At 39.4% G+C, this 16,058-nt stretch overlaps 1 protein-coding gene across 7 annotated transcripts in view; it reads right to left on the bottom strand.

The window, feature by feature from the left end:
• LNPK (lunapark, ER junction formation factor) overlaps nucleotides 1-16,058 on the bottom strand; it is a 67,040-nt gene that overhangs the window by 34,363 nt on the left and 16,619 nt on the right. For all 7 annotated transcript variants that reach the window (XM_060177666.1, XM_060177670.1, XM_060177668.1 and 4 more), the window contains 2 exons: nucleotides 6,267-6,325; nucleotides 1,301-1,341 (listed from right to left, as the gene is read on the bottom strand). In XM_060177666.1, coding sequence (XP_060033649.1) covers nucleotides 1,301-1,341; nucleotides 6,267-6,325 — 100 coding nt within the window. The remainder of the gene's footprint in view (nucleotides 1-1,300; nucleotides 1,342-6,266; nucleotides 6,326-16,058) is intronic.

The raw sequence follows: 16,058 nt of genomic DNA, 5'->3' as shown, positions 1-16,058 counted from the left end.
CCCCCTCTCTGTCTTCCCTCCTCTCTCCATCTCTCTCTGTCCTATCCAACAACAATAATAACTCCAACAATAAAACAAGGGCAACAAAAGGGAAAATAAATATTAATATATATATAATTTTCAATACTAGTAGTATATTGTCAACAACAAGCAAAACTCACAAAATTGTATCACTTTTCCACAGGCTCTCAGTCTTCCCTGAAATACTCTGTCTCACTGAGTCCTAAGAAGATGTGCAGCTTGGCGATACGAGAATCCGGCACGAAGCCCAGCCAGTCTATCTTGGCGTTACTCTCGATCGCACTCTGTCATTTCACGAACATCTCATAAAAACTGCAGCAAAGGTGGGTGCGAGGAATCACATCATTGCAAGACTGGCCAGCTCCTCATGGGGCGCGAGCGCTGCCACACTACGATCATCCTCTCTGGCATTACGCTATTCCACTGCAGAATACTGTGCCCCAGGATGGTTCCGTAGCCCCCATGTCCACTTGGTTGATTCCAAATTATATTCCTCCATGAGGATAATTTCTGGAACCATCCGTTCCACCCCGGTTCCACGGCTGCCAGTTCTTAGCAACATCGCCCCGCCAGATATTCGTCGGGAACGGCATCATCTAAGTTCATTTCCCACGTCTACGCTCGACCGGACCTGCCAATATACGCGGATATCTTCGCCCACCCTGTCCAACGCTTGACGTCTCGTCACCCAATCTGGTCCCCTACACCTACACTGAACTTCTCTGTTCCAGACTCTTGGAAACAGTTGGCAGTCAGCTGAGGTCAAGAACAAACACCTCATCACAGACCCCTGCGAGCGTCAACCCGGCTTTGACCTAGCACGTTATGATCGGGCCCTCCTCAATCGCTATCGAACAGGCCATGGCCGGTGCGCCGCTATGTTCCATCACTGGGGAGCCAGAGACGACCCGAACTGCCACTGCGGCTACAGACAGACTATGACCCACATAGTCAACGACTGCCACTTCTCCAGATTCAAAGGAGGTCTCGAAACTCTACATCAGGCTCAACCTGACGCTGTTGACTGGCTACGGAAGAAGGGCAAACGCTAGAAGAAGACTGAGTCCTCAAATAGGATGCAATGACTTAGCCTCCCATGGACATTGCAAATGTCCATCCAACTTCTTACTACTGCCTAGTAATATGTTCACTATTTTCCTTAATTAAAATGCTGGCTAAAAGAATACTTATTCCTTAGAGAGCCATTACTTATAACATGCAAACAATCAATTTTTAATTTAGTTTTATATAAATTAACTTGAAATAAAAATTAACTTACTATTTTTTTCTTCTGGGATTTTAAATCATCCAATGCTTCATCTACAAAACAAAATTTAAATAAAAGTTAAATCAGATACTAGTATATTCAGGCAGAAGAAAATAATATGCCACATTATATACATAAAATACATCAAGCAAACTTTGTTTTGCTTTCTTGCCACAAACATGCATGATTCCACCACTCCTGATGGAATATTTTTGTTTGTTTTGTTTTGTTTTGTTTCGATACAGGGTGAAAGGCAGAAAGGAAGAAAAAGACAGGATGAGCTTTTTTTAAATATATATGTATTTATTTATTCCTTTTTTGTTACCCTTGTTTTATTGTTGTAGTTATTACTGATGTTGTTGTTATTGGATAGAACAGAGAGAAATGGAGAGAGGAGGGGAAGACAGAGAGGGGAAGAGAAAGATAGACACCTGCAGACCTGCTTCCACCGCCTGTGAAGCGACTCCCCTGCAGGTGGGGAGCCGGGGCTCGAACCGGGATCCTTAGCCAGTCCTTGCGCTTCACGCCACCTGTTCTTAACCCGCTGCGCCACCACCCAACTCCCAGGATGAGCTTTACCATTCCTGCAGCTCGCTGGATTCCCATGCTTGGTAGAGTGTGTACTCTACCAAGTGAGCCACCTTTCCTATACTCCCCTAAAACGTTCTTATTTCAAGGTTTCTCTAAAATCTCCACTCTGGTGAGACTTTTTCAGATAGAGACAAAGAGAGACAGATGGTAAGACATCAAAGCACCAAAGTTTGCTCCAGTGCACAGAGGTGCAGGTAGAGAGAGAGCATGGAAGAGTGCGCAACATGAAGCTTCCTCCACAATGTTGGGGGCAGGGTTTAAACCTGGGCCACGCACATGGCAAAGCAGCACACGACTGAAGTGAGCTATTTTGCCAGTCCTTTCACTGAGATTTTTCTGTTTGTTTTTACAAAAAGCTAGAACAGTAGCTTGAGCCCAGATAATGCAGCTGCTATAAACTTGTGTGAGAATGGAGATCTTACTTTCTTACTTTAACTCTTTTTTTACATCTTACTTATTGATATATGTACATATATATATACACACACATATATATTTTTTTTCTGGGTGGAGATAGAAGTTGAAAGGGAAGGGGGAGACAGGACGAAACACTTGCAGCACTGCTTCATCACTTGTGAAGCTTCTACCCTACAAGTGGAGAGTGGGAGCTTGAACCCTTGCACACTATCATGTGTGCTCTCAGCCCGGTGTGCCACCTCCCAAGCCCCCCCCCCTTACTTAACTTTTATTTTTATGTACTTTTTAGGGAGATAAGTGTTTAATGAGACAAAATTAAGTGTTTAATGAGACAATGATAGAGAAGAGGTAAATACACGCTACAGAGGCATATAGACCAGAGAGAAACAGAAGAGAACTTTTTAATATATATTATCTTTTGTTGCCCTTGTTTTATTGTTGTAGTTATTATTGATGTCGCTGTTGGATAGGACAGAGAGAAATGGAGAGAGGAGGGGAAGACAGAGGGGGAGAGAAAGATAGACACCTGCAGATCTGCTTCACCACCTGTGAAGCAACTTCCCTGCAGGTGGGGAGCTGGGGGCTCAAACCCATCTCCTCATGCCAGTCCCTGCACTTTGCGACACGTGGCTTAACCCGCTGTGCTACCACCCAACTCCAGAAAGAGAACTTTTTATAGAACACTTAAAAACTCATTTGTCATTGCAATGTTATTTGTTTACTAAAGGGCTCTACCACAGTCACAGTTTCACATGAAAGTCTTGTTTTGCTCTGCAACTTTGGGCTGAATTCATTAAAAACTCTTATCTAGTCTGCAGGAAAAGCTAATTTCCAAAAGCAATCAACATTCACTTTAACTGGAAGTAATTCTTCTCTCTAGAAAAATTTCAATCTGGGGCCTAAGCTAAAAATATAACAATAAAATTTTACCACTGCTAAGTCATCAAATCGTTATTTGACAGAGGCATAGACAGATCAGGCTATCTGCTTCTACACATAAAATTCTTCACTATCTGCTTCTTCACATAAAATTCAGTAGCACATGATGGGTTCGAATCTGCTCTGGAAAGTAGCTGCTGTCTAAAAATACAATGAGTAACCATTGATTTTAAACACCTTACAGACAAGTTTTGGAAATTAATCCAGTAAAGTCTCTGCTTCACACATTTGCTATCAAAGCTCTAGGACAACTTGTATCTGATTCCACTTGAGTTTGTACTGAAGTCATGCTTATTTATCTTCTTTGAAAATAATTTCTCCTGGAGTTGTTCAACACAGACTTTCATGAAAGCTGATTCTTCAGTCACTTCCGACTCAGTTTTGAATCCTTAAATCAAGTACATCTGAGTAGTTATCGGTAACATCTGTCAACTCAAGAAGAGTCGTGGAACATCACGTGAAGTCATCTGCCAACTGACTACACTGCAGGCAGCGGTCTCAAGTCTTCAAGTGACTGTTCTTCCCAAAAGGCTACTAATCTTAAATAAGCACATTTTCTCTTGACACATTTGTACAGCTACTGCAATCAAACACATTTTAGTTAACTCACCAGTCACTCGTAAATGACTTTCCTTGCTTCACATATAAGTCATTCAGAAACTCACTTTATCTGAAGTTCCATTTTCACTTTTTATTTTAATAGAGAAATCCTGTAATAAGCTATCCCATTTTAAATACTCGGTATATTTTTTCCTGACCACTATTTTTCTGAGCTGAGAACAGCATAATAGCATGGTGATATCAATGTATATTATGTTCTTTTAGCCCAGCTACAATATCATTAAAATAACCCATGTTGAGTTTTGACAAAATAGCCCACACACCAGTGTGTCCTAAAAATGCAACATTCAAAATTTTATTTTCTCTTCTAGTTTTCACATGGTAAGTTTGCACTTATAAATAAATAAGTAAACTGCCACACTACAGCAATACACATGGCCCTTTAAATGCTGTCAGTGCCATAACTGCATTTCTGTAATTTGTCTTGTGTCCCACAATTTTCTGAAATGTTTAGAGAGCTATACACAGTCTCTCACAATGACTCAACTCTGCGATTTGAATGAAAGCAGCTACAGCCAATTCATAAATGAATGAGTATGGCTTTGTTTCAATAAAAATATAAAAATTTAACATGCTACAAAATAGTTTTTCTACAATTTTCACATTTAATAACCATTCTTATAAGGTATTCAAGGTGGTAGGCAAGAATAGGCTTACATGTTACAAAGTGCCAACCTTTACTTTAGATTTACAGTAATTTCATCTTACAAAACAAAGAAGATAAAATAACAACAAAAAATAAGGACATGATCAGTAATACGAAACTTATAGTCTGTCTTAACGCTTAAAATAAATGTTTGGCTACATAACAATTTATTCTAAATGTCTATGTAATACCTATCGAGAGGAATCAGTAAATTTTCTAAAATTAGCCTGAAATAAAATGTTAAAGTAAAAAAAAAGTATTTTATATAATAACCACATGCTGATATATCTATAACAAGTTAAAAATTCAGGCATTTGTTTCCCAAGGATTTAAGGTTTCTTATAACTCCACTATTTTGCTAATTCCAAAAGATTAAAGAACATAATTGTTTTAAACTTCTTCCTGATCTGCTTGTCTTTATTATATTACTAAATATCACTGGAAATTTTCCTTTATCTGGTAAATATATATATATATATATGTATATATGTGTGTGTGTGTGTATAGATAGATATATATATATATATATATATATATATATATATATATATCAAGAATATTTAAAATACACCATGCTCAATGGTAAAAATTAAAAGTTTTTTAGCTGAAATCAGGAACCGAAGCATACTTCACATCAATTCAGTACTGTACTGGATCCTAGCCCATTAAGTTAGGTAAGAAAAATTTTAAAAATATATAGGTTAGAAAAGAAAAATCAGCACCAACCACTCACACTAATTTAACATCTTTCCTAACTTTAATTTATGATATCTTTGCCCATATGTTTCAGATACTGAATTCAGTTTCTTTTAAAATGGAATTTAGAAATATTAAAATACTTCAGACTAAACTAACTGTTCAGAATATTAATTAGATATCCCAGAAATGGCAGGGTATGAGCACTGACAATAATTTGCCCTCCATTTACCCCAAAATGTTTGTCAAAACTTGCCCTATCACTTGGACTCTGAAAAATTGCAATAAAAGAAGGAAGTCTGCGTGCTGGTCTATGTCCTGGAGTGGAGAATGAGAAAGAGGAAGAGGAACTTGTGGCCACTCTATTCTTCCTGAGAGTTCTCCAGCCCCACCTTTGTAGAAGTAGGATTTCCAATGTGACAGTCAGGAACCAATCGGGTCTATAGTCTTAAAACCTGGACATCTAGGGAATCCCTGTTAGGGCCACACAAGAGGTAGAGAGGAGCAAATGCAGAGTGGAGTCTGTCTACATGTTATTTATTTATTTTTTTTGGAGGGGTGTAGGGTGGGAGGTGAAAGGGAGCTGAGGGGGACTCTGGGGTCTGAGTGCATGATGGCAGAAAAGGAGCCAACATGGGGGTAAGAGTGTTGTGCAGACACCTATCATGAGAAGATGAGAAACTGTAGCCATATAACAACTGGACTGTCAAATATTAGCCCCCCAACATAATGATTTTTTTAAAAGAGAGAATAGAAAAGTTAATAAAACAAATCAATGATATGGCACTGTATTTCACTCTACAGTACCATAAATTTTAAATAAGGTTTAAATAAACGGCTTCATGATTAAAATGAACTGTCTTATGTAAAAATTCTAAATAAACAAATCAAAAATAAATCAAATAAAGCCATTTTGATCAGCCATAACCGTTCTTACGCTTCACAGTGAGCAATTCTATTTACTAGAGTGGCATCTCATTACAATAGCAAATCACAACTTTTCTTTCAACTATAAACCAACACAAATACTTATAAAAGTATAAATACTTAAAAAAAAACTCAACTTACTGTTTTTTTCTGTCCTCTTGGAAAAGAAGAAAATAAGCACTGTCCTTATGCTCAAGACGCTACAAGGAAGCAAAAGTCACACAAACAAAATTAGAAATAAAAATATTAAAATAAAATTATTTTATTAAAATAAAAATAAATACATATTTCCAATTTGAGTTAGGTACATTGTTTTACTTTTCATTTTGGAAATAAAAGATCTTTTAGAACACACCAAGTGTCTACCTGGGCTTTTTCAAAAAGAATTCTCAGTCTAAAATTCATAGACCCTCTCAAGATTCTCCTGAGTTGCAAAACCATCTTTGTATAAGTGCATTTTATATAAAGACCACAGCATTCATCACTCTCAGAGTCTCATGGCCTGGCCCTAGAGGTATTTTTATGGAATTCCTTCTTACTAAGTAAGCATCAACTCCAAAAATGGGTCCATTCTCATGCATTAAGGAAAAGTGCATTTTAACAAATCGTGAGCATTATAGAAATTTAAGCTGCTATCCTTTCCCCGTTATTGAACGTTGGAAGGATCTGCTCTAATGAATAAAAAGAATAAAGAATCTAGAGAGAGAAAAAAAAAATCTTCCCTTCAAATAAATACTTGAAAAATACTTATTAGCTAGAAATCTCCTTCTAAGCAGCAACAAATGCTGGAGAGGTTGTGGGGACAGAGGAACCCTTTTACATTGCTGGTGGGAATGTAAATTGGTCCAGCCTCTGTGGAGAGCAGTCTGGAAAACTCTCAGAAGGCTAGACATGGACCTTCCATATGATCCAGTAATTCCTCTCCTGGGGTTATACCCCAAGGACTCCATAACACCCAACCAAAAAGAGGTGTGTACTCCTATGTTCATAGCAGCACAATTCATAATAGCTAAAACCTGGGAGCAACCCAGGTGCCCAACAACAGATGAGTGGCTGAGAAAGCTGTGGTATATATACACAATGGAATACTATGCAGCTATCAAAAACAATGAACCCACCCTCTCTGACCCATCTTGGACAGAGCTAGAAGGAATTATGTTAAGTGAGCTAAGTCAGAAAGATAAAGATGAGTATGGGATGATCCCACTCATCAACAGAAGTTGAGGAAGAAGATCTGAAAGGGAAACTAAAAGCAGGACCTGACCAAATTGTAAGTAGGGCACCAAAGTAAAAACCCTGTGGTGAGGGGTAGACATGCAGCTTCCTGGGACAGTGGGGGGTGGGAGTGGGTGGGAGGGATGGGTCACAGTCTTTTGGTGGTGGGAATGGTGTTTATGTACACTCCTAGTAAAATGTAGTCATATAAATCACTAGTTAATTAATGTGAGAGGGGGAAAATTAATTGTATGTCTCGAAGTTTTTCAAAACACAAACTGAATCTTTTTAATATATAGGCTGTGTATTTGATATGCAGACTCTCTCAAAAGCCTAGACCAAGTAGATCAGAAGCAACCAATAGCACAGCTATATACAAGATACTGGGTACTGTACAGCAAACCCTTACAAAAGGACTTTTCAAAGTTAACCCAATTACCAAATAATGTGATGATAACATTAACTATCCATTGTCTTTTTGAACCCTAAGACAGCAGGAACCTCACATCTCCACTATACAGCCTCTACTTCCCCCAGTCCTAGAACCATTGTATAGGGCCCACTTTCCCGTATGCCTCTCCCAATCCATATCAAATAATATTGCATCTGCCGATCACAACCTAACCAACACAACGATTGCCACCTCAAGATGCTTCACTTCAGACTGTGTCCAGAGACTTCACGTGTGGAATGACAACCCTTCAGCTTCATTACTCGGGTGAGACCTTTCCTTTCATAGTATACTCTAATTCCATCTCAGGTGGTTCACTTTCTAACAAAGTCCCAAAACCTAGATATACACCAGTTTCTGTGAGAGAGAGCATATGTTCACACGTATCCGTAACTACTGCAAAATATATACCTGAAAGCAGAAGTACACTAGAGTTTGCAGTGAGTACCCCCCTAACACTTCCTCTCCACTATTCCAAGCTTTGGGTCCATGATTGCTCAACAATTTGTTTGGCTTCGTATATTAACTCTCTTTTCAGTCACCAGGTTCCAGATGTCATTAGGATGCCGGCCAGGCCTCCCTTGGACTGAAGACCCCACCAATGTGTCCTGGAGCTCCGCTTCCCCAGAAACCCATCCTACTAGGGAAAGAGAGAGGCAGACTGGGAGTGTGGGCCGACCAGCCAACGCCCATGTTCAGCGGGGAAGCAATTACAGAAGCCAGACCTTCTACCTTCTGCAACCCACAATGACCCTGGATCCATGCTCCCAGAGGGATAGAGAATGGGAAAGCTATCAGGGGAGGGGGTGGGATATGGAGATTGGGTGGTGGGAATTGTGTGGAATTGTACCCCTCCTACCCTATGGTTTTGTTAATTAATCCTTTCTTAAATAAAAAAGAAAAAAAAAAGAAATCTCCTTCCAAAAATTTTATAACACTAATCCTTTATGTGTTGCACTGGTTGCAACATATGAAATGCTATAGAAAGAAAGAAAACTATCCTCATCTCAGACATGCCCAGCTTTCTCTTAAATTCAATATAAATAAAATAAAATACCTTTTCCCACATAACATTACAGATATAATTATACAAAAATAATTCATGACTTTAAAGAAATAAATTCTATCTGAGTATATATTTAGACAGTAAGCATGAAAGGAAGCTCTGATACTTGAAATATCATATTGCTACTTTGCAGAGTCTGTCTACCAGCAAACTGTCTCCTGATAGCCACATATTTGCATAGTACTCTCTTGGCAGTATTGGTATGTATGGACCAGTAGTATATAGAAGTAATACTGAAGTCACTTTAAGATTGAATTATAAAAGATTGTAGCTTCTATCTTAAGTCTCCTCTGACTTGTTGTCTTTCTCTACTGCCCAGATGGCGTGGAACAGAAGTCTCTGGCAAGCAGCCAGGCAGTGAGTGAACCTTGCCAACAACTACGTGTGTGAGATCCCGCCTTGGTCAAACCTTGAGATCATGACAATCCAAGCCAACAACTTAACTGCAGCTTATGTGTAAAACATCTGGAGCCAGAACCACCCAACCATGCTGGTCCTATCACTGGAACTGGGAGAGACAATAAACAATTGTTGTTTTTAAGTTTTAATTGTTCTTTTAAGCTCTAGGACAATGTGTTATGCAACAATAAAAAAATAACACTTTTGGGAGTCGGGCTGTAGCGCAGGGGTTAAGCACATGTGGCGCAAAGCACAAGGACCGGCATAAGGATCCCGGTTCAAGCCCCCGGCTCCCCACCTGCAGGGGCGTCTATTCACAGGTGGTGAAGCAGATTTGCAGGTGTCTCTCTTTCTCTCCCCCTCTGTCTTCCCCTCCTCTCTCCATTTTTCTCTGTCCTAACAATGATGACATCAACAACAACAACAATAAAAAAACAACAAGGGCAACAAAAGGGAAAAATAAATAAATATATTTTTTAAAAATTCAAAAAAAAAAGTAACACTTTTACCATATTTGTGATGACTTACTATTATGGTATAAGCATGCCAAATAGCTAGCACCAGATTCATACATAGAAAGTACTGCGACACCTTCCCAAGCACTGAAGAAGACACTGCCCACGGTCCTCATGAGAAGGAAGATGCACATAGAAGAGTCTATTCACTCTCAAGGTTCCTAACACACTAGAGAAGCTTCCTACCATTTTTCCATGCAAAACTCACTGAAACAGTGGCAGACAGAGAGAGGAAATTTAGAGATGGAAAGATAAAAAAAAAGCCTATCCTTGAATGGCTCTTAATAAAAGAAAAATAAGAACACATAAGAAGAATCAGGGACATGACCACTTTTCTCAGTTCCTTTGCTTAAACTGTTTCCCTTATAGTCTCATTTTAGAAGACAAGCACAGAAGATTAATATAGCTAAATCTCTAAGGCCAACATTTAATAATTGGTCTTGAAATGATCTTAAAGAGAATAACATTTTTAGAGGATTACAATGTACGAGAATAAGTAAAAATGAGTAAAAAAAAATGTACAAGTGTGTTCTACAAAGGTAGAAACAAAAGTTTAGTAACTGTTTACTAAGAATACGAGTAAACGGGAGTCGGGTGGTAGCACAGTGGGTTAAGCACACACCTGGCGCAAAGCGCAAGGGCCGGTGTAAGGATCCCAGTTCGAGCCCCCGGCTCCCCACCTGCAGGGGAGTCACTTCACAGGTGGTGAAGCAGGTCTACAGGTGTCTCTCTTTCCCTCCCCCTCTGTCTTCCCCTCCTCTCTCCATTTCTCTCTGTCCTGTCTAACAACTACGGCATCAATAATAACTACAACAATTAAAAAAAGGGGGGGCAACAAAAGAGAAAATAAATATAAAACAATTTATATATATGTAAACAAGGAAATGCTAATCGGCCAGAAAGCCACAATCCTAACTGTAGCATGACCTTCTCTCACAATGGAGCATACATAACCTATTGACTCTTACAAAACTAAATTCAGTATTCAGATTACAATTTAAGTTTCAGTAATAGCTGGAAAAAAAAAAAAAGAGGTAAAGTGTTGGAAATGATTCTGGAATCATTCTATGCTCAGTCTTAATCAGGTCCATGACCTCTCTGGTCAGTAAAGACATTTGAGCAACAATCACTTTTTGCAGTTATAAAGTAAGCTCTGTAATCAATGTAGACAGTGAAGTTAAAAAAAAATTTAAAAAAAAGCATGTTTTTTTGTTCCTTCTTACTGTCTCCAGTTCTTTAAGAAAAACCCTAGTACAGATTTCAGTACTTCTATTTGTAAAGGATGAAAGTCCAAAAGAAGTAAGCTTGGGTAACAGCTTACGTTATAAACCAAAGAAATGGTCGTTGGTAAAACTTCTATTTACCACAATAATCACTTTTCACACTGTTGCATTTTATTTCATGCTTTTTTGATTGTCATCAATCAGAAAGACAATCCTTTTCTTTGTAACTGGTCTGTGCTTCCAAAAGTCAAGAGCTCACTGAAATAGAAGCTGCAACTGTTGAGAGCCAGGTCACAAACGTGAATGAGACAAAGTGAGAAATGGATCTGAACATGACAAATCAAAAAACACGACTGTAGATGTAGAGGACACAGGACAGAGGAATACACAGTAACATAGTGAAGCTTCATAGTACAATGGCAGAGAATGGCAGGGAGGAGAGCTTAATAGTTAATGCAAAAAGACTTCTATGTTAGAGGCTCCAAGATCCCATGTTCAACCCCCCAAATCACCTAAGCCAGAGCTGAGCAGTTCTCATGTAAAAAAAAATAAAGTCTAAAATAGAAGAGGTCAAGCTGAAAAAACTACAGACATCTTTTTAAATAAATAAAGACTAATTTTATTCTGTTTACTGAGGGAATAATCATTTATACGGTTATTGTTATTATGTGGGTTTTTCTTATTCCCCTGTAGAAGTCTACTTTTAAAAACAATTAGTATATGATTTGACCCCAACCCACCTCATACACACACACACATCCGAAAAAAAAAACTGTCTTGGGATTGAAAGTAGCTCAGCGGGTAGGGCATATGCTTTGTCATGTGCACAGTTGGGGTTGAAACCCCAACACCAAACAGGAGTACCATAGAACTGGGGGCGGGCAAGCACACACGCATGCACGCACACATACACTATGCTGTGGTATCTCTCCATCTATCTGTGTACACACACATACAAACACACACAATGCTATGGTATCTCTCCCTCCATCTATCTGTGTCTACATGAATTAAAAAATTAGCCCAAGAGCTGTAAAATCACACATGTATGAGGCTCCAGCTCCACCAAAAAAAACCCTGTCATGTCTCATGAAGAGCAAACCCTGCAGACCACATTTTGCAGACAGCCATTAGAAGTAGCGTAAATCCCACATACACCTCAAGGACATCTTTGATGAATCAAACCCAATTGCAAGGAAGACTAAAGCAGAAACAAACCAATGGGACTCCATCAAACTGAAAAGCTTCTGCACATCCAAAGAAACTATGAAACAAACAGAGACCCCTCAAAGAATGGGAGAAGATCTTCACATGCCAGACATCAGACAAGAAACTAATCACCAAAATATAAAAAGAGCTCAGCAAACTTAGCACCAAAAAAGCAAATGACCCCATCCAAAAATGGGCAGAGGAAATGAACAAAACATTCACCTCAGAGGAGATCCAAAAGGCTAACAAACATATGAAAAACTGCTCTAGGTCACTGATTGTCAGAGAAATGCAAATTAAGACAACACTAAGATACCACCTCACTCCTGTAAGAATGGCATACATCAAAAAGGACAGCAGCAACAAATGCTGGAGAGGATGTGGGGACAGAGGAACCCTTTTACATTGCTGGTGGGAATGTAAATTGGTACAGCCTCTGTGGAGAGCAGTCTGGAAAACTCTCAGAAGGCTAGACATGGACCTTCCATATGGTCCAGTAATTCCTCTCCTGGGGTTATACCCCAAGGACTCCATAACACCCAACCAAAAAGAGGTGTGTACTCCTATGTTCATAGCAGCACAATTCATAATAGCTAAAACCTGGAAGCAACCCAGGTGCCCAACAACAGATGAGTGGCTGAGAAAGCTGTGGTATATATACACAATGGAATACTATGCAGCTATCAAAAACAATGAACCCACCTTCTCTGACCCATCTTGGACAGAGCTAGAAGGAATTATGTTAAGTGAACTAAATCAGAAAGATAAAAGATGAGTATGGGATGATCCCAGTCATCAACAGAAGCTGACTAAGAAGATCTGAAAGGGAAACTAAAAGCAGGACCTGATCAAATTACAGCAGGAACCTCACATCTCCACTACAGAGCCCCTACTTCCCCCAGTCCTGGAACCCTTGGATACGGCCCACTTTCCCGTATGCATCTCCCAATCCAAACCAAATAATATTGCATCCGCCGATCACAACCTAACCAACGCAATGATTGCCACCTCAACATGCTTCACCTCAGACTGTATCCAGAGACTTCACGTGTGGAATGACAACCCTTCAGCTTCATTACTCGGGTGAGACCTTTCCTTTTATAGTACACTCTAATTTCATCTCAGGTGGATCACTTTCTAACAAAGTCCCATAACCTAGATACGACCAGTTTCTGTGAGAGAGAGCTTATGTGCACACGTATCCATAAACTACTGCAAAATATATACCTGAAAGCAGAAGTACACTAGAGTTTGCAGTGAGTACCTCCCTAACACTTCCTCTCCACTATTCCAAGCTTGGGATCCATGATTGCTCAACAAATTGTTTGGCTTCATATGTTAACTCTCTTTTCAATCACTAGGTTCCAGATGCCACCAGGATGCTGGCCAGGCTTCCCTGGATTGAAGACCCCACCAATGTGTCCTGGAGCTCAGCTTCCCCAGAGACACACCTTACTAGGGAAAGAGAGAGGCAGACTGGGAGTATGGACCGACCAGTCAACGCCCATGTTCAGCGGGGAAGCAATTACAGAAGCCAGACCTTCTACCTTCTGCAACCCTCAACGACCCTGGGTCCATGCTCCCAGAGGGATAGAGAATGGGAAAGCTATCATGGGAGGGGGTGGGTTATGGGGATTGGGTGGTGGGAATTGTGTGGAGTTGTACCCCTCCTACCTTATGTTTTTGTTCATTAATCCTTTAAATAAAAAATTAAAAAAATTTAAAAAAATAATAATAAATAAATAAAAAAGAAGTAGCGTAAAGAGTTACATGAGGTACCTTTTTCTGCAACTAGGTACAAAACATTTATAGTCAGAAAATGTATTTTCTATGGAAATAGATACCAAGTAGGATTTTTTTTTTAGTTTCAAGGTAGGTGGTTCAGTGCATAGAGCACAGAACTTGTATGTTTGAGGTCTGGGTTCAATCCCTGGCATTGTGTATGCCAGAGTGGGGTTCTGGTTCTCTATTTGTAGTATTTGCAATATTTCTCTCTTATAAAATATTTTTTAATAAAAAGATGTTTTGGGGAGTCGGGCAGTAGCACAGCGGGTTAAACACATGTGGCACAAAGCACAAGGACTGGAGTAAGGCTACTGGTTTCAAGCCCTGGCTCCCCACCTGCAGGGGAGTCACTTCACAGGTGGTGAAGCAGGTCTGCAGGTGTCTATCTTTCTCTCCCCTCTCTTGTCTTCCCCTCCTCTCTCCATTTCTCTCTGTCCTATCCAACGACGATGACATCATCAACAACAACTACAACAACAATAGAAAAACAAGGGCAACAAAAGGGAAAATAAATAATTTTTAAAAAGTGAGCTAAAAAAAAAGCTATTTTGGCAATGATACTTTCATACACCTCCCTGTGGTTATATGTGTTCGTATATACCGTACACAAAAATAAGTTTCCATAAACTGCCAGCTCTTTTCATCAAGTTCTGGCTCATACTTTAGTTCTCAAGACAAATAGCAAGGCAACATGAAAGGTCTTCCACAGTCACCCTAAATTAGACGGGCCTCTCTATCACATCACCTGTCTGCTTTATTTATAGCCCTTCCCTCTCATTCTTTGCCCAGCCCAATATCAGCCCTATGAGAGCAGGGCTTTTTCTGCTACTTTCTCAACTGACAGTAAGGAGCCCTATACCTAGAACAATGCAGGCACCCAAAAGTTACTGAATAAACAAATGGTGACCTTGATCAATATTCAAATGTTCCTAACCCCTAAGTTCTATCTCCCATTTAAATATCTATACTGAGCTTATTCCTATTTAACCATCTCACTTGGTAGCTTTATATGGAAAGAACACAAGTATTTTTTTGTTTCAATGGGTCTCCAAACCTCCTCCTCACAGCTTCCTATTTACATAAATAACTACCACCCAGGGAGGTACAGGGCTGAGGGTACGCGTTGCAATAACCACCCTCAATCCAATTTCCCAAGTCAAAACTTGGATTTTATCTTTGATGCAATTCTTTTTTCCTTCACCTCTGTGAAGGAAACTATGAACTGAAGAAACTATGAATTGTCAATGAAATCAGCCTGAACCCACCATCTTCTATGGAAATATATGTGTAAGCCAAAAAAAATGTCAGAACACAGAAGTTCTGCTCCTATGAAAAGCCCATACACCAAACTTCCTGACTCTGAAGAAGCACAGGTACAATGATAGTCAGTCATGAAGGCACAAAAAACAGCAGGTCTAAGACACCCAACTCCAGTTCCCAAAAGAATAAGTTATCAGGATAGAAAAAAATAAAATAAAATAAAATAAAATAAAATGACCATGCTTGGTCACCTCAATACAGAGATTATGCTACCTTGTAGAATCCCCTAGATACTTTATACATGTATATACGTTATATAAGATCTCCACACTAAAACCCCATCCTGATTCTCTCAAAGCAATGTAAGAATTTGTTTCAGGTTTGAGTTCATCCTGGACTCAAGTTGTCAGTTTAATTTTTTAATAAATTTACCTTAAAAAAACTAAGTATGGGGCAGGGGGAATAGTAAGTATGGGACTGGAGAGATATCATAGCAGCTTACATAACAGACTTTCATGTCTGAGGCTCAGAGGTCCCAGGTTCAATCCACAGCACCACCAAAAGCCAGAGCTGAGCAGTAAGTTCTCTGGTCAATTTTTTTAAAATCTAAGTTTGTTCTGTTCGTTTTTCAGTTAACACCTCCCATTCAAGCAATCACCAAGAGCCTCTAGATAAGACTTCAATTCGGTCTCCTAAGTCTCTCCATCTGTTCACTTCATTCAGTCCACCTGCTTCTCTTCAACCCTGCTACCACCACTCACGTACAAACAATTCTAGACAACTATAAAAACCTTTTTTGCTTTTTCTTGC

This window comes from Erinaceus europaeus, chromosome 18, assembly GCF_950295315.1.
Source record: "Erinaceus europaeus chromosome 18, mEriEur2.1, whole genome shotgun sequence".
NCBI lineage: Eukaryota > Metazoa > Chordata > Mammalia > Eulipotyphla > Erinaceidae > Erinaceus > Erinaceus europaeus.
The sequence above is the reverse complement of the archived record's forward strand: the minus strand, read 5'-3'. Positions and strand labels throughout refer to the sequence as shown.